The 16,377-nt window shown below is 40.8% G+C and overlaps 2 protein-coding genes and 1 long non-coding RNA gene across 4 annotated transcripts in view; 2 read left to right on the top strand and 1 right to left on the bottom strand.

Moving 5' to 3' along the window:
• Positions 1–16,377, top strand: part of LOC122667853 (chalcone synthase 1-like) — a 23,675-nt gene extending 7,298 nt beyond the window's left edge. Inside the window, exons 2-3 of one of the 2 annotated variants that reach the window (XM_043864300.1) lie at positions 15,104–15,278; positions 15,379–16,377. In XM_043864300.1, the coding sequence (XP_043720235.1) occupies positions 15,104–15,278; positions 15,379–16,370 (1,167 nt within the window). In that variant the 3' untranslated portion in view covers positions 16,371–16,377. Of the gene's footprint in view, positions 1–15,068; positions 15,279–15,378 lie in introns of those variants that run through there. The other variant, XM_043864299.1, reaches the window with a different exon arrangement.
• On the top strand, positions 5,421–6,791 carry LOC122667850 (chalcone synthase 1). Its single transcript, XM_043864295.1, has 2 exons — positions 5,421–5,623; positions 5,727–6,791. Exons 1-2 carry the CDS (start codon positions 5,443–5,445, stop codon positions 6,716–6,718), a joined length of 1,173 nt encoding a protein of 390 aa, XP_043720230.1. The 5' UTR covers positions 5,421–5,442; the 3' UTR covers positions 6,719–6,791.
• LOC122667856 lies at positions 13,661–13,942 on the bottom strand. The gene is made up of 2 exons (XR_006333871.1): positions 13,852–13,942; positions 13,661–13,744 (listed from the first exon to the last, which is right to left on the bottom strand). It is a non-coding gene; the product is annotated as an uncharacterized LOC122667856 (long non-coding RNA).

Here is a 16,377-nt window from a genome sequence, read left to right as displayed (position 1 = left end):
CTGATGGTATATTCTGCATGATGGAAAAACAGGTCTAAAGTTGAATGAAATCTATATAAAAGTGGTGTTACTGTCTGGTTAGGAAACAGTATGTTGATAAACAAAGTCCATATCAACTTCCTTTTCTCTTTATAACTACAGAAAACACCATGCTAGTTTTGGTCAAGGCAACCCTAAGGAAAGTTCAGATTCCAATCCAATAGGCAGAATCGCATATGGACACAACCAGTAAAGTAAACTGGTGATATCTCCCAAACAAGAAATCTGATCAGATTCCAACAGTATTTACTTCAGATCTGTCCATCAGATTTGAGCCAAAATTTGGGAAACCATTCTTCTCCATATAATTGACCTTCGACCCCATATCTGAAACTTTGATTTGCTGCTATTAAATTTATTTTTAAATCTGGTTTCTAAATCTATCACTGTGAAAACCATCCAAGAGAATTTGAAACAAGTCAGATTTTAATAAGATATTGATCATGAGATGTGATCTTCAGCCCAGAAGGACTTGATTGGATGATATTGATCTGGGTATGACGAGGGAGAATGGTTCAAACTTGAACTTTTGATTTCGGATCTAGGTACCCTAGGGGGGACTATCATATGATTGCCCTTTAAATTATAAGTTGATTCAGCTCTCATATCCATACCTTTTCTTCCTTTACTTTTTTCCACTCACATAGGAGAAAGGGGATTGGGGAAGACAAAGAAATTACTGAGAAAGGAAGCAATGAATGGCAGGTAAGAGCAGGGTCCATCTATGTTATCTCTTAGGACCAATTTCAAAAGGTTTTGGCATTGGCACCACCATTTTTCTGTTTGTACCAATTGCCTTTTCTTTGAAAAACAAAAAATTTCTTTACTTCTCATGTCCAAAATAGCCAAGTGCTTCAGGTAGTTAAGATCATTCAGTCTATGGAATCTCTTGGCTTTCTAGAATCCAAAAGAATGGAGAATATAATTTGGTTTAATCTGTTGTGTTAATTCATTGACAACTTGATGGGCCTCTAGCTCAAATTGGTAGAGCACTTGGAACATGCTCATGTTCCAAGAGGATGGTGGTTCGAGTCCACCAAGGCCCTCTTTATTCAACTGTTCATAACATAGTTAGTTATGTCACTAATCCACTCAAGAACCCAATTTTAATGGCATCTTTGAAATTTGACATCTTTTCATACTTACTTTGGTTATGTTAATAAGATATTTTAAGTTTATGCTAAGGTTGGTAAAAGAAAATGATTTTACAAATCTTTTTTTGGTATAATTGACAAAGAAATGACATTATTGTAATTAATATCAAATAGGAAAGAACAGATTTTACCAAACATCATTTTTGTTTTGAACAACGTTCTTGAAAACGTTATCAAACGGTTATTTTTCGATCTCAGAACGCCGATCTAAACCAAAAACACAAAAAAATATTTCTAATCAAGAACGGACGTTCTTTATTCAGACCGTTACCAAACACAACCTTCTCTCTCTCCTATTTCCTCTCTAATCGACTAATTCCCAACTTCCCTCCCACGGTTTCCCCAACTCTCTTAAATCTCTTTTTCCTTTCTATCCTCTAATTTTCTCTCTCCCAAAATCACCTATCTTCTCACCTAAAATCCCAACTCTCATTTCTCTTTCCTATCTCAGCCCTAATATCTCTCTAGCGCTTTCTTCCTTTCAATCATCTACGGTTCTCTCTCTCCCTCTCCCTCTCCCTCTCTTCAATCTTTTCCCTAAAATATCTCTCGTCTCACATGCTGTCCACGGCTTCCCCAATCTTTCCTAAAATCCTATTTTATATTTAAAATCCCAACCGTTCCCAATTTCAATTATCTCTACCGACTCTACGGTTTCCCTCTCTCCTAAACTCTCTTCACGTCTATCTCTCTCTTTCTTTCTTTCTTTTTAGGAAAAATAATAAAAAAGATAGGAAATCCACTCACTCTCACACGGTTCCCTCTCTCTCTGTCTCTCTCGCGTTTTTTTCTCTCCTTCTCTCACGCTCTCTTTGCTCTTTTTTCTTATTTTTCTATTTAACAACGGTTTCCTCCTTACTAGAATCCTCGCTGCAACATCCACAATCCAGTATTGCAGCCCTTTTCCATTATCCCACCATTATTCTTCTTTTTCCAATTTCTTTTCTTTTTATGAGTTTTTCTGGATAACATTACGCAGAGATCAGCACTATCACCATTGCAGCCTCTTCAACCATCAATTCAGCCGCTCATCTTTCATTCGTTGCATCGCACACTTCACCGACCTCTTTGCGCTCGTTGTGTTACATGGAAGATCACCATTGCAGCCCCCTGTCAGTTAGCCCCATGAATGACCAAGTATCTTCTGTCTTTAGGTGTAGATGAAGCATTGAATTTTGTCAATTAAATTCATGGATGATACATTTGATTGCTTGATAGCAAAACTTATAATTTTATTTCATTGAATGAATTTTATTGTTAAATCTAGTTTAGGGAATTTGTTTCTGTGATTCATCTTTTCTATTCAAGCAATGGTATTCCTGTGACTGTAATTGAAACCAATGATAGTCTATAACTGACCGAACTAAGCGTGCTAAGACAAAAACGAAAGACGATAGTGATCGACAAGATAGGTTATAATTAGGTCGAATTGCAATTTATCATTCTGTAGTGTCATTAGGCTTGTAGCTGTAATGAACCGTAAGTGTATACCATAAATTAACTAATGAATCAATATGGATTCGAAACCTGAAGACAGTCTCTCTCTTTCATCTCTCAAATTGATTTTTAGTATCCCTTATTGTTAATTAAATTATTATTTTTTGTTTAGTTTAATCAAAATGCGAAACGACTATATTTCATCCTTAGCATTTTTAGCCTTCCAATTCTTCGTGGATTTGATTTTTATCTCTTAACGACACGATCAGTTGCGGACGGACATAACCTCGAGAGATGTTTTCTGCTTGAACTTTGACCTTCCCCAACCGCCAACCCTGGTTCGTCAACTACTCTACTCCTTCTATGTTGAATCTGGTCTATCTCTTGCCCCTTACACTACCTGCCCCAACCACCGCCCTGGCTTTGGGATTTCCTCTTCTTTAGTGGCCTCCTTGCCGCTTTTCAGCTCACATCATTTCATTGGCCTCTGCCATTTTTATTGCTTGGACGTACCGCCTTGGGCCTCGATTCCACTTGTGGGTTGCCAAACTTTGGAATGAACCTGTAGTTGGCTTCAAGTAATGATAATAGGCCCAATTCCTAATGGTAGGGAAGCCCAGCTCCTACTAGTAGAGAAAGGTTGGTAGCAGAGAGTGAAGCCGTACTAGTTTCAATTCCCCAATAATGGTAGGAAATTGTTCTCCCTGTTTGAGTGGGTTTGCGTCGAAATTATATCTTTTTTCATAATCATTGACTTCTCACCTTTGTTCAATGATCTATCCTCCAAATGTTGAAATAAAATCACAACAAATTTAACCAATAGAGGTTGTTAACATGTTCTCAAAGTTTAGAGTCGATAAGGTCCCACTCCCACAAGGCATATATTATGTAACCACACCAGTGAGTTGCTAAATTACTATAATACCCCTTCTGTGATTAGGTGTTGTATGTTTCGTTGTACATTTTTTTCATGTTAATTCTATTTTAAGTGATTTTTTTTTTAAATTTTCTAATACAAACTGTGAAAAAATGTAATTTTATGAAGAAAAAAAATCCTTTTCAAATTTTCTACATCTAGACAAAACAAAGTCTTTTGTACCACTTGTTGTCACCAAAGGGGTGAATTAAGAAGTTGTAATCTTTTTTTATTTCTTCTTATCTTATTTTCAAAAATTTATTTAATGTAGGGTGAAAAAACGTTTTCAAAAAATAAAAAAATTAGTAGTATTTATATGAAATGACATGATTTAACTCAATTGAAAGAAAAAAATTATTATCTTAAAAAAAGAAAAAAATAAGATTGCAATTTCTTATTTTATCACCACTTTAATTACAATAAAGAGTTTCTTATTTTTCAGATGATATAAATGGAAACTGTGAACTATTCAAGTAATAAATCGGGTAACATAATGTAGGGGTGTAAGTTTGACCCTGTCAGCCCAAACCCACCATGGCCCGCCCTTAGCCCAAATAGGGTTTGGGCTGAGATACCATGGTTTTGAGGGTGGGTTAGGGCTGGAACTTTCTGACCCTGAGTCAGGGTCAGGCCGGGCTAGGGTTGAGGCCTTGGGCTGAGCCCAACCTGGCCCATCCTGACCTTGTTTTAAGTTATACTCTATAATAATAATAATAATAAATTTTAAACGTTATACACATTTTGTTATATAATATATTATAAATTAAGATAATAAATGATATAATATATTTTTATTATAACAAAATATAGTGTTATTATGTAAAATAAATAATTTTCTCCCCTAGGATTCGATTTTTCAAGCCCTGAGTTAGGGTCGGGCCAGTCGACCAGGCTTGGGCCCAGTTAAGGGGACTTATGGAGTTAGGGTTAGGCTAGGGTTTTAAAAATCCCAGCCCAACCCAACCTTGTTGCAACCCTAAGTCATAATGAGCTCCACCCTCTTCCATTTTAGAGTCTATAAAAGGTCCGTTACCATAACATTTATAAGAATGGATCATCTGCACGTACCAACAAGTGAACGTATATGTGAGAGCCAATCACACATTAATTTTGTTTACACGAAAACCCCTCCTCCCCTTGTAAATAGCAAAAAATGGACAGATGGTTGGCTCTGAAAAAGATCCTATCAATCAGTGCAGCTGGGCTGCATGTGCAGTGCCAGAGGTGAGGCGGCGTACATTTACCACCTTACCCCAGCCTGAGCGCCTTGCCTGAGCAGGGGTAAGGTAGTCAATGTGCACTGCCTCACCTCTGGCGCTGCACATGCAGCCTAGCTGCCTGGATTGACAGGAGTTGTTTCTCACATGGACGTTCACCTGTTGGTACGTACAGAGGAACCGAACTCTAACAAACAAATGTAGTCAAGCGTGCAACGAGCTAGACCCAATATAGAGCAATGAATAGAGTACACCCGGACCTTTATCCCCTGAGGTTCGCTGATCGGTACAGTTGTGCGGTTCCTCTCATAGTGGGGATGAAATGACCATTTCATCCCCTGATCGAACACACTGCTCGGATAAGATCCACCTCCCTTTTATTACAGGCACTAGGAACCGTATCGGGCAGGGGGATCGCAGGTGATAAAAATTCGCGTACACCCCCCTAATTTCTTTCTGGTTTCTAACCTTCCTTATTTCTGTCACGTGCAAACCAATTCCCACATTGATAGATGGTGAACGGGTTGTTGACAGGTTCAGCTTGGCATGTGATACCTCCATCTACCATCTATTTCCTATTTAAAGGCTTGGAGCTCTTACTGCTCTCTAACTACTTCAACGGCAACAGCAACCAACAAGAAGCGACAACCCCTTCTCTTTCGTTACTCAGAGCAACGAAATGGTGACTAGTGTCGATGCCATTCGCAAGGCTCAAAGGGCCGAAGGCCCTGCCACTGTCATGGCCATCGGCACTGCCACTCCCCCCAACTGTGTCGATCAAAGCACTTACCCTGACTACTACTTCCGCATCACCAACAGTGAACACAAGACGGAGCTCAAGGAGAAGTTCCAGCGCATGTGTAAGTAACCAAAAAATGGGTTAATCGGATTAGGAATCGGCCCAGCCGATTCCTTTGTTTATTGGGTTTCTTATCTAAATCTTACTTGATTGGTGAATTACAGGTGACAAATCCATGATCAAGAAGCGTTACATGCACTTGAATGAGGAGATCTTGAAGGAAAACCCAACCATGTGTGAATACATGGCTCCTTCTTTGGATGCGAGACAAGACATGGTGGTTGTTGAAGTCCCAAAATTGGGAAAAGAAGCCGCTGTGAAGGCCATCAAGGAATGGGGACAACCCAAATCCAAGATAACCCACTTGGTTTTCTGCACCACAAGTGGTGTTGACATGCCTGGATGTGATTACCAGCTCACCAAGCTTCTTGGGCTTCGACCCTCTGTGAAGAGACTCATGATGTACCAACAAGGATGCTTTGCTGGTGGCACGGTCCTTCGTCTTGCCAAGGACCTTGCAGAGAACAACAAAGGTGCTCGTGTTCTTGTAGTTTGCTCTGAGATCACTGCCGTGACCTTCCGTGGCCCAAGTGATTCTCACCTTGACAGTCTTGTGGGTCAGGCTCTGTTTGGAGATGGTGCAGCTGCAATCATAGTTGGGGCTGACCCGATTCCTGAAATTGAGAAACCCTTGTTTGAGTTGGTCTCGGCAGCTCAGACCATTCTACCTGACAGTGATGGTGCCATAGATGGACATTTAAGAGAGGTTGGCCTCACCTTCCACCTACTCAAAGACGTTCCAGGCCTCATCTCCAAGAACATTGAGAAGAGTCTCGTGGAGGCATTTGAGCCACTCGGCATCTCTGATTGGAATTCCCTCTTCTGGATCGCCCACCCGGGTGGACCAGCCATTTTGGACCAGGTCGAGCTCAAGTTAGCCCTTAAACTGGAGAAGCTCAGGGCCACAAGACACATACTTAGTGAGTATGGAAACATGTCTAGTGCTTGTGTTCTATTCATTTTGGATGAGATGAGGAAGAAGTCGGCCGAGGAAGGGTTGAAGACCACCGGTGAGGGGCTCGAGTGGGGTGTTCTATTTGGATTCGGACCGGGTCTGACCGTCGAGACCGTGGTTCTCCATAGCGTGGCTGCCTAGAAGCATCATAAAGGAAAAACAATGATTCTGTTTCCTTTAATTTTATTCTCTTTAATTTCTCATGTTTGCCTTAGGCATGTGTGGTACTAGACCACTAGTGTTTTTTTTTTGGATAGAATAGACTACTAGTGTTGAGCCCGCATAAATGCCAATACAGGTTTTTTCTTTTCATTTAATAAAGTTCGGTGATCTAACTGGGTCACACTATCATTACTCTAAGATCTAAGGTTTGATTTGGTATGATTTCTATTTTAATTTAAAGGGGTGATGAATATTTCAGAAAGTGTTTGGTTTAATTTTTGTTTCTTATTTTAAACAAATAGACATCAATTGGAATAGAAATTCTGAAATAATCAACTCTTTCAGAATTTCTATTTCATTTGATTTCACTCTTGCTCTTTAATGAGCACATGATTAATTTGATGGACAAAGTAGTAGTTTCATGTTAAAAATAAAACACCACTCACCACCATCACCGCTATCACCACGTCCATGCTATCACCACCATCACCACTACCACCATCACCCTTCCCAAAGAAATACCCAATTCATAGAAGTTGAACTACAAAATAGATTTTTTATTTTTTATATATTTCATATTGATACAACCAAAACCATTTCAATTTTTTGACAAAAAATCTGTTTGTTGACTATTTAATGAAATCAATCCAAAATTAAAAATAAATAAAATATTAAATCTGGCCTAAGAGTGGCCTAACCATTTCTAAACAATCACAGATATGTGAAAATCGTTTTACTACTTCCAGATTTCAATGTGTATGGTTCCAGTTGATATTCCCATCGATTCTAGGTTTTTAAATCTTGTCACAGAGATTCGTGTGCATCACTTGAGGCTATAAATACTATGTTTTTTCGGCTATCAAACAATCCCATCGTCGTTCTACAGTCCATCCATATTGTTGTCGGCAGAGACCAATAGACTACCGATATTGTATACTTATCACTTGTGGTATTGTGAAGGTATATTGGTGGTTTAAAGCTGTTTTGTTTCTGACCATTCATCAGAAGTGGGTCTTCCAGTGCACTTTAGGGGGGTGATTTAAGAAACGTGGCCAACTGCCAGTTGGGGCTTTTATTATTAGTTTCGCTCTCTAAGCTGGCAGCTTGTAAAGGTATCACCATGCAAAATTAAGTTTACATATAGGGCTGATGTTCTATGTGCCGCAACATAGACACATGGCCTGCTATTCAGGTGGGCAGGGTGGTCATTTCGCCTATCCCATGTGTCTGGGCACAACTTGCACCCCTAGCACAGAGAACATTTGGCCTTAAATATAAGATGTAAGTTAGTTTAAGGGAAAATGTTCTCCGCACTGGGGCGTAGGATGTGCCTAGACACTTTTTTTTGTGTGTGGTAATAACACCTTATTAGATAATGTGAAAAATTATGGCTGGAGATTACATAAATCCAATAGCCATGGATTGGAAATAGGCCATACCATCGTACACGTTATTGATAGGGCTATCCTTGCCAGGGTGTCAGTTAAGCTATTATTCTCTTTCAGAATAAAAGTAAAAATACAGGTTTCAAAACAAGATGAAAGATGAACAGTATCTTTCATGTAGGTATGAGATCACGCACTTGTTATTTGACTCCAACTACACATGACCAAAACCCTTTGATATTGCCTCCAACATCGATGCTTGAATCGTTAAAGCTTCCCCAACACTAGGATTTGTGAAAGTCACAGGGATGGACTAATAATCGGCCCGCCCCCTGAATGATTGAAATGGCTGCCCTATCCCGCCCCATGTGTTTGGGCGCAGCCTGCACCCTGTGCTCTCTCTCTCTCTCTCCCTGTGTTCTTGTCGCGGCCGATACTCATTACGAGCCTCCACTTGCAAGAATCGTTCCCAACGGCTTGACGCTGATGTGATTCTAGCAAATGAAGCAGTCCTCACTGTTGGGGACTCTTACCATCTTTGCTGGCTAACTCAATGAACGGCTAAGATGCTTCTTGCTCCATCCAACGGTCATTAATTGACCCGTTTAGAGATCCTTTCCCAAGTTGGCTGCTTGGAGGGTCATTTCCCTTAATAAATGACTAAAGTGTGATATCATTGTAACAAAGATGATTGGTAATTTCATAATTTTACATTCATTTTAATCTCACTTTTATACCATTTTTAGTTCTTGTCTGAGCTTTACCCATAAAAAAAAAAAATTTCTTGTCCAAGCTTGGAATTTGACTCTTGAGATGAGTGGCGTTAGGGGTGTCAAAAAAACCCGATCAGTCCGAAACCACCCTCAACCCGAACAAGGTTAGGTTGGGCCTAGGTTGAGGCCTAGACCCTGGTAAAGCCAGCCTGATCTTGTATTATATAATATAGGAGAAAGTTCTCTATCTGGAAACGTGGCCTATGCCAGCACTCTCATGAGTCTATTATCTCTCTCCTTCCCATTTGAAAAAACATCTCTACCCCCTTATTTTAAGGAGGATAGAAATCGGCATACCCAGATAAAAAACTACTGTCCATAATATATATATATATTTAAACAATATATATGGAGAAAGTGGGCCTTGATGCAACAATCAAGGTTCTCTAGCATATGCTTTGCAACCAGACACGGAACTCCATACCCTTATGAGCAATATCATTCGTAACTACCTAGTTTACCTACCCATCCCTCCTGGAAAGTTTAACCACCGGCCAACCACTGATAAGGAATTTTTGGTGATCTATAGTTCTTATTTGCAAATTATTACCATTTCACACAAAATATCCACGTTGCCCGACGAAATGTCATCGATGGAAAGCTTTAGCAAGTATCTTCTTTGATATTCACACGTTCCTTCCATCTTCTTGGGATCACCAATCAAAGTTTCTATTTTAAAAAGGGTAAAATACACCCACCCCTATAATGCATCCAATATTCTCCGTACCCCCTAAGGTTGTGAAAAGTCCATGTACCACCTCTGTAAATTTTACGTATCACCCTTATTATACCCTCTTAATTTCAGATAAGTCCAAATCATTAAGTTTAGCTATTAAGTGCTAAAAACTTAATAATTTTACCCTTTCTTCTATGTTTATAAATTTGAAAATACCTAATTGTCCTGAGCTATTTGTTCACAATATGAAAAGACTTTTTTGTCCTAACCTAATTTAATAAGACTTTTTACCCCCACTATTTGTTCTTAAGAACCTAACCTAATCTAATTATTAAAATACCCTTGTTAGGACATAATTACCAAAATATCCATCTTCCCCAAAATCCGTCTTCCATTTCTGAAACTTCTCTCAAAATCCAACAGAGACTGATTTTTGTTCTCTGATTCCTCTTTCTCTTCTTTATTCACTCTTTTTTTTTCGGCTACTGGCGAAACAAGAGGGCGAGGGTGGGGGTCGAAGAAATTGCAGAGAAAAAAAAAGGAAAAAGGAGGTTGGTTAGAGGTTGCAGTCGAAGGTGATCAAATCCAGTGTTCTTGTTGCGGCAATGGTGGAATCTTGACCACGGAGGAGACGCTATGGAGGTCTGTGTCGGAGAAGATGTTATAGATAATATAAAGGGGAACACATCAGCAGATAACGTGGCAAGGGATATTACGACCATTACAACACCTGTGGAAGCCACACGTCACTCTAGCAGGAGAACCAAGCTACCTGCAGCCTTGCGTGACTATGTGATCCCACCAACCCGTTAGAACAAGCACATCAACCTGTAAAGCATGAATAGATAGAGGGCCCACATTAGGTTATTAATGATAGGCTAAGGAAGTTTGGAGAATTCTGAATAGGACTATATAATGTAATTTCCCACAGAGTGGAAGAATAGAAAAGTATTATCTCAAATCTCTCTTTCTTCTTTCTCCGTTTTCATCTTCTTCTTCTCCTCCTTCCCTTCTTCTTCGTCTTCTTCCTCTGTCTCTGACTTCCCTCTTCCTCTATCCCAATCGAACACGTATCAGAAGACACCGGCAAAGTAGCCCTCCCGTTGCCAAGATTGCTGTACCCATGCATGTTGCTGGTGGGGAGACTCTTCTGAGTCCTAAAAACTAAGTAAAAATCACAGAGATCTGGTTCTGATGATTCTTTCTCCAATTCTTCCACCACAACCACCAATCAAACAAAACCCACATTTTCAAGAACTAAAAGAAGCGAAACAAAGTGCTCTCCATTGAACCCAGTACCCAGAAAGAAGTAAAAGAATCAGTCACAGCAGCAATGGCTATAACAGAATAAGAAACTAAGTTCAGCTCACAGAGAAGCTCGGAGTTTCACTTCAGACACGGAACAAGGAAGCTAAACCACTAAAGAAGCTAATTAATTATAGATACAGAGAATAGAAGCTTCGCGTGTGTGGGTATTTGATCGATTCGAGGAGCTGGGAATGCATTAGAGCGATGGATGGAATTAATGAGTCTTTACATTTATTTATGATTCTTTAGAGTGGGTATTTACTAATATTGCTACCTCATTCCATCACCTTCAACTGCAACCTCAAACCCACCTCCTTTTAACTTTTTTTTTTCTCTGCAATTTCTTCGACCCCCAACCTCGCCCTCGTGTTTCGCCAGTAGCCGAAAAAGAAAAAAAGAGTGAATAAAGAAGCGTAAGAGGGAATCAGAGAACAAAAACCAATCTGTGTTGGATTTTGAGAGAAGTTTCAGAAATGGAAGATGGATTTTGGGGAAGATCAGATTTGGGGAAGATGAGGGTATTTTGGTAATTATGCCTTAATAAGGGCATTTTGGTAATTAGATTGGGTTAGGTTCTTAAGAACAAATAGTGAGGATAAAAGGGTCTTATCAAATTAGGTTAGGGCAAAAAGGTCTTTTCATATTATAAACAAATAGGTCAAGACAATTAGGACTGTAAACGGATCGGATTCGGCTCGGATAGTGCTATATCCGCATCCGCATCTGAATAGCTATCGGACGGATTCGGATAGTGTTAAACGGATACGGACACGGATACGGATCGGATATTTTATCCGTTTACATATAAATATAGCTTTTCGGATAGCTATAACCTATCCGTATCCGCATCTGTTTACCTTTCAGACGGATTCGGATAGTACTAAATGGATACGGGACACGAATACGGAAACGGATTTCGGCTATTCATTTACACCCCTAAGGACAATTAGGTCTTTTCAAATTTATAAACATAGAAGAAAGGGTAGAATGGTCAAGTTTTTAGCTCTTAACGGTTTGGACTAATCTAAAATTAAGGGATAAAGTAGGGATGGTATGTGGAATTTGCAGGGGTGGTACGTGGACTTTTTAAAACCTTAGGAGGTACGAGGAATATTGGATGCATTATGGGGGATACGTATACTTTATCCTTTTAAAAATGGGAAAAAGGTAGTAGCGCTACCCTTAAGTGGGCTTAAGTGGACCATTAATTCATTAAACGAAATGCAACACCTAAATTTCAACCGTAGATTTTAAATGTCAAATCGTAATTGTTCATAAGTGTGGGACATATTAGAGACTTCAACCAAACAAACCGGCTGTGGAGGTAAAACCAAAACCTAAAATAGGCATGTTTTATTTTAACGGTTAACATTAGCTTTCAGAGATTCAACGGTTGGGATTTAGATGGTGTGCATAGGAGTGCGTTTAAGGTGAGGATCTTTATCTGCTTCATTTCTTGGGCAAGTCCATTTCCCCAAGTTCCTCTAATAGAGAGGAGGAGGGGTGTAAATGATCACCCTACCCCTATCCGAATACACTGCCCGAGTGGGGTTCATCCCCCTCTATTAGAGAAACTTGGGGAAATGGAGAGGGTAGGAAATGGAGCAAATATTGATACTTTAAGGTGATGAGAGATAGTACAGAAGAGATAGTACAGAAAACTATCTTCTCAGGTTCATTGCCCGGTACAGTTTCCTAGTGCCTCTAATAAGGGATTTGGGTCCTCTGTAGCGCGACATGGTGTGTAGCGCATCATCTAAAGGCCAACAGGGTTCGGGCACGCAACCCAACACATAGGCAGGGTGTTGGGCTACGTGCCCAAGCACTATGGGCCATTGGATATACACTACACACCATGTTGCGTTACAAAAGAGCCGAACGCTCTAATAAGAGAGGGGTGGATCCCACCCGAGGACCCCACCCAAATAGTATATTCAGCAAAGAGATAAGGTGGTCATTTCTACCCCCAACAACAAGAACTGTTTGAATTGTACTAAGCAAGGAACCTGAGAGTATAAAGATTCACTTACTCCTAATTAAGAACACAATGTAAAAATTTTTTTGACATGAGGAAGTTTTCATACACGGCTGTGTAAGCCGTGCAAGTGAGAGGATGGGACTTTCGAGGCATTAAATATGGGTTGGAAGTTTATGACTTTTCCTACTCTCTGTGAGAGGGGACACGATCGTGCATACTTGGACGACCGTGTATGAAATCTTTGGCCTTTTATTTTTGGGTTAAATACACGTACCCCCTTATAATGCACCTAATATTCCTCATACCCCCCCTAAGGTTCTGACAAGTACACGTACCACCCTTGATAATTCCACGTACCCCTACTTTACCCCCCTAATGCAATTTAAGTCCACAACAAGTGTTAAATGCTAAAAAATGACCAAACTACCATTTCTTCTATCTTTTCTAAAATTTGAAATGACCTAATTGCCCTCACCTATTTGCTAAAATTTGAAAATACCAAAATACCCTCATCTTCCCCAAATCATTATCTTCTTTTACATGCCCAATACCACCACCACCACACCCACGCCATCGCCACCGCCACCACCACCACCACCACCTGCGACAAGTTCATTTTGTGCCCAAATCAATTCGACGGTCGGCTTCGTCGACTTAGGGTTTCTCTTGGAGATGGTTTGGTATCTTCCATAAAATTAACGGTTATAGTGTTCAAAGATGCTGGAGGGTGCGACTTAAATGAAATTAACCCGGTATCTTCCATGAAATTAACGGTAGGCTTCGTCGACTTAGGGTTTCATCTCATAGACAAGCTCGATATGCAAAGTTATTTTATGACACTGGAAATTTTGTTGCAGACCCACCGGAGGGAGGAACTCTGTTCTCCTGTGGCTGTGGGTCATGCGCTGGAGAAGTTATTTACAGAGAATGTATTAATTGGTAAGATCATACTGATTCATTTAACCCCGCCCAGACTTTGCTCTCGACTCTACCTCGTCTTGATAAAGGGCCTTCCCTCTTATAAAGACACAAATTATACTTCGAACCTTCCTTTAGTTCCTCTACACAAATCGACCCTGTCAAGAGAAACAAAGTCAGGTATCACATAGACAGTAGCAAGTAGCAACACATAAGTATGTTAGCTGTTGTGAGTGAATTGGAAATGGAGAGGAATGGTAGTGCAGAGTGGTTTAAAAAGTGGGCAGTAAAACACAGAGCATGCAAATGATCTTGCAGACGGCTTGACGATGAGTCGTTAGAAGTCTTAAACCCCAAGGGTTTCTGGGTCTGAGCATAGGAAAGAGATGATCTTGAATCAAGCACCCTAATTGCTGAAGAAGATATGGTCTTGAGAGCTGCAAATGATCTTGCAGACGCCATTGATGGGGTGGCCGGAGCAAGAAAAAGGGCTAACCAAAGAAAGTAAAAGAAGAGAAGCCCAAAGAAAAAGGGCTAACCAAAGATGCTGGAGGGTGCTGGAGGTGGGGCTTCGCGGTGATGATGGTATTAATGGCGGATGGTAGTGGTATTTGGTATATAAAAGAAGATGATGATTTGGGGAAGATGATGGCATTTTGATTTTTTCAAAAATTAGCAAATAAGTCAGGGCAACTAAGTTTTTTTATAATTTAGATAAGATAGAAAAAAAAATAGTTTGATAATTTTTTATCAGTTAATACCTGATGTAGGTTTAAATGGCATTAGGAATAAAGCAAGGGTGGTACGTAGAACATTGAAGAATAGTACATGGACTACGCGTGTTTAACTCTTTATTTTTTGGTAAGAACACTCCACTAAAGTACCTTCACCACTAATTGGAATGCCCTCAACCTCAACCTCAACCTCCCCTTCGTTAGGTTAATTTCACATCATCAAACCAAAAAAAAAATTTCACATCATCAAACCCCAATTATTTTGATAACCGATGAATGTCAGAGTCACCTGCAACGGCCAGTCTGATCACCGATGGATGTACCAAACCAGACTCATGTGTCACGTGCGAGAACTAGCTTGCCGAGTGGTTAGCACTTGTGAATGCCTTTTCACAAGACTATCAGACCCATGGGTTGGTCAAGCACGTGACACACCCTGGCCCCTCTCTTAGCTACCCCTCCCAAGCTGCCTGGCAGACCACCCTCGTATATGTATAAAACCACATTCCTCGGCGTATTCTTCCTCAAGCAACCAATTCTTCAGTTGGTTTCTCTCAGTTGACACAGTAAACAAACTCACCAGTGAAAAATGGTGAACGTTGATGCCATCCGCAAGGCTCAAAGGGCTGAAGGCCCTGCCACTGTGATGGCCATCGGTACTGCCACTCCCTCCAACTGTGTCGACCAAAGCACTTACCCTGACTACTACTTCCGCATCACCAAGAGTGAACACAAGACCGAGCTGAAGGAGAAGTTCCAGCGCATGTGTAAGTAATTGGCATGAGGGACCGATTCCTGATTTTAAAACCCTTAATCTTTTTAATTGAGTTTCTTATCTAACTCTTGCTTTTGTTTGGTGAATTACAGGCGACAAATCCATGATCAAGAAGCGTTACATGCACTTGAATGAGGAGATCTTGAAGGAAAACCCAACCATGTGTGAATACATGGCTCCTTCTTTGGATGCAAGGCAAGACATGGTGGTTGTTGAAGTCCCAAAATTGGGGAAAGAAGCTGCTGTGAAGGCCATCAAGGAATGGGGACAACCCAAATCTAAGATAACCCACTTGGTTTTCTGCACCACAAGTGGTGTTGACATGCCTGGATGTGATTACCAACTCACCAAGCTTCTTGGCCTTCGACCCTCTGTGAAGAGACTCATGATGTACCAACAAGGATGCTTTGCTGGTGGCACGGTTCTTCGTCTTGCCAAGGACCTTGCAGAGAACAACAAAGGTGCTCGTGTTCTAGTAGTTTGCTCTGAGATCACTGCTGTGACCTTCCGTGGCCCAAGTGATACTCACCTTGACAGTCTTGTGGGTCAGGCTCTGTTTGGAGATGGTGCAGCTGCAATCATAGTTGGGGCTGACCCAATTCCTGAAATTGAGAAACCCTTGTTTGAATTGGTCTCGGCAGCTCAGACCATTCTACCTGACAGTGATGGTGCTATAGATGGACATCTCAGAGAGGTTGGCCTCACCTTCCATTTACTCAAGGACGTTCCAGGCCTCATTTCCAAGAACATTGAAAAGAGCCTCGTGGAGGCATTTGAGCCTCTAGGCATCTCTGATTGGAACTCACTCTTCTGGATTGCCCACCCGGGTGGACCGGCCATTTTGGACCAGGTCGAGCTCAAGTTGGCCCTTAAACCTGAGAAGCTACGTGCCACAAGACACATCCTTAGTGAGTATGGAAACATGTCTAGTGCTTGTGTTCTATTCATTTTGGATGAGATGAGGAAGAAGTCCGCCGAGGAAGGGCTGAAGACAACCGGTGAAGGGCTTGAGTGGGGTGTCCTTTTTGGATTTGGACCGGGTCTGACCGTTGAGACTGTGGTTCTCCACAGTGTGGCAAAATAGAGAGAAT

Source organism: Telopea speciosissima, chromosome 7 (genome assembly GCF_018873765.1).
Source record: "Telopea speciosissima isolate NSW1024214 ecotype Mountain lineage chromosome 7, Tspe_v1, whole genome shotgun sequence".
NCBI classification, from domain to species: Eukaryota; Viridiplantae; Streptophyta; class Magnoliopsida; order Proteales; family Proteaceae; genus Telopea; species Telopea speciosissima.
This window is presented reverse-complemented; position numbering and strand designations above follow the sequence as displayed.

What these genes read in the sequence shown, in the direction of transcription:
- LOC122667850 (XM_043864295.1), top strand. Translation starts at nt 5,443, where the DNA reads ATGGTGACTAGTGTCGATGCCATTCGCAAGGCTCAAAGGGCCGAAGGC. An exon ending in GGAGAAGTTCCAGCGCATGT is followed by an intron (nt 5,624 to 5,726) that starts GTAAGTAACCAA and finishes GGTGAATTACAG; the next exon opens with GTGACAAATCCATGATCAAG.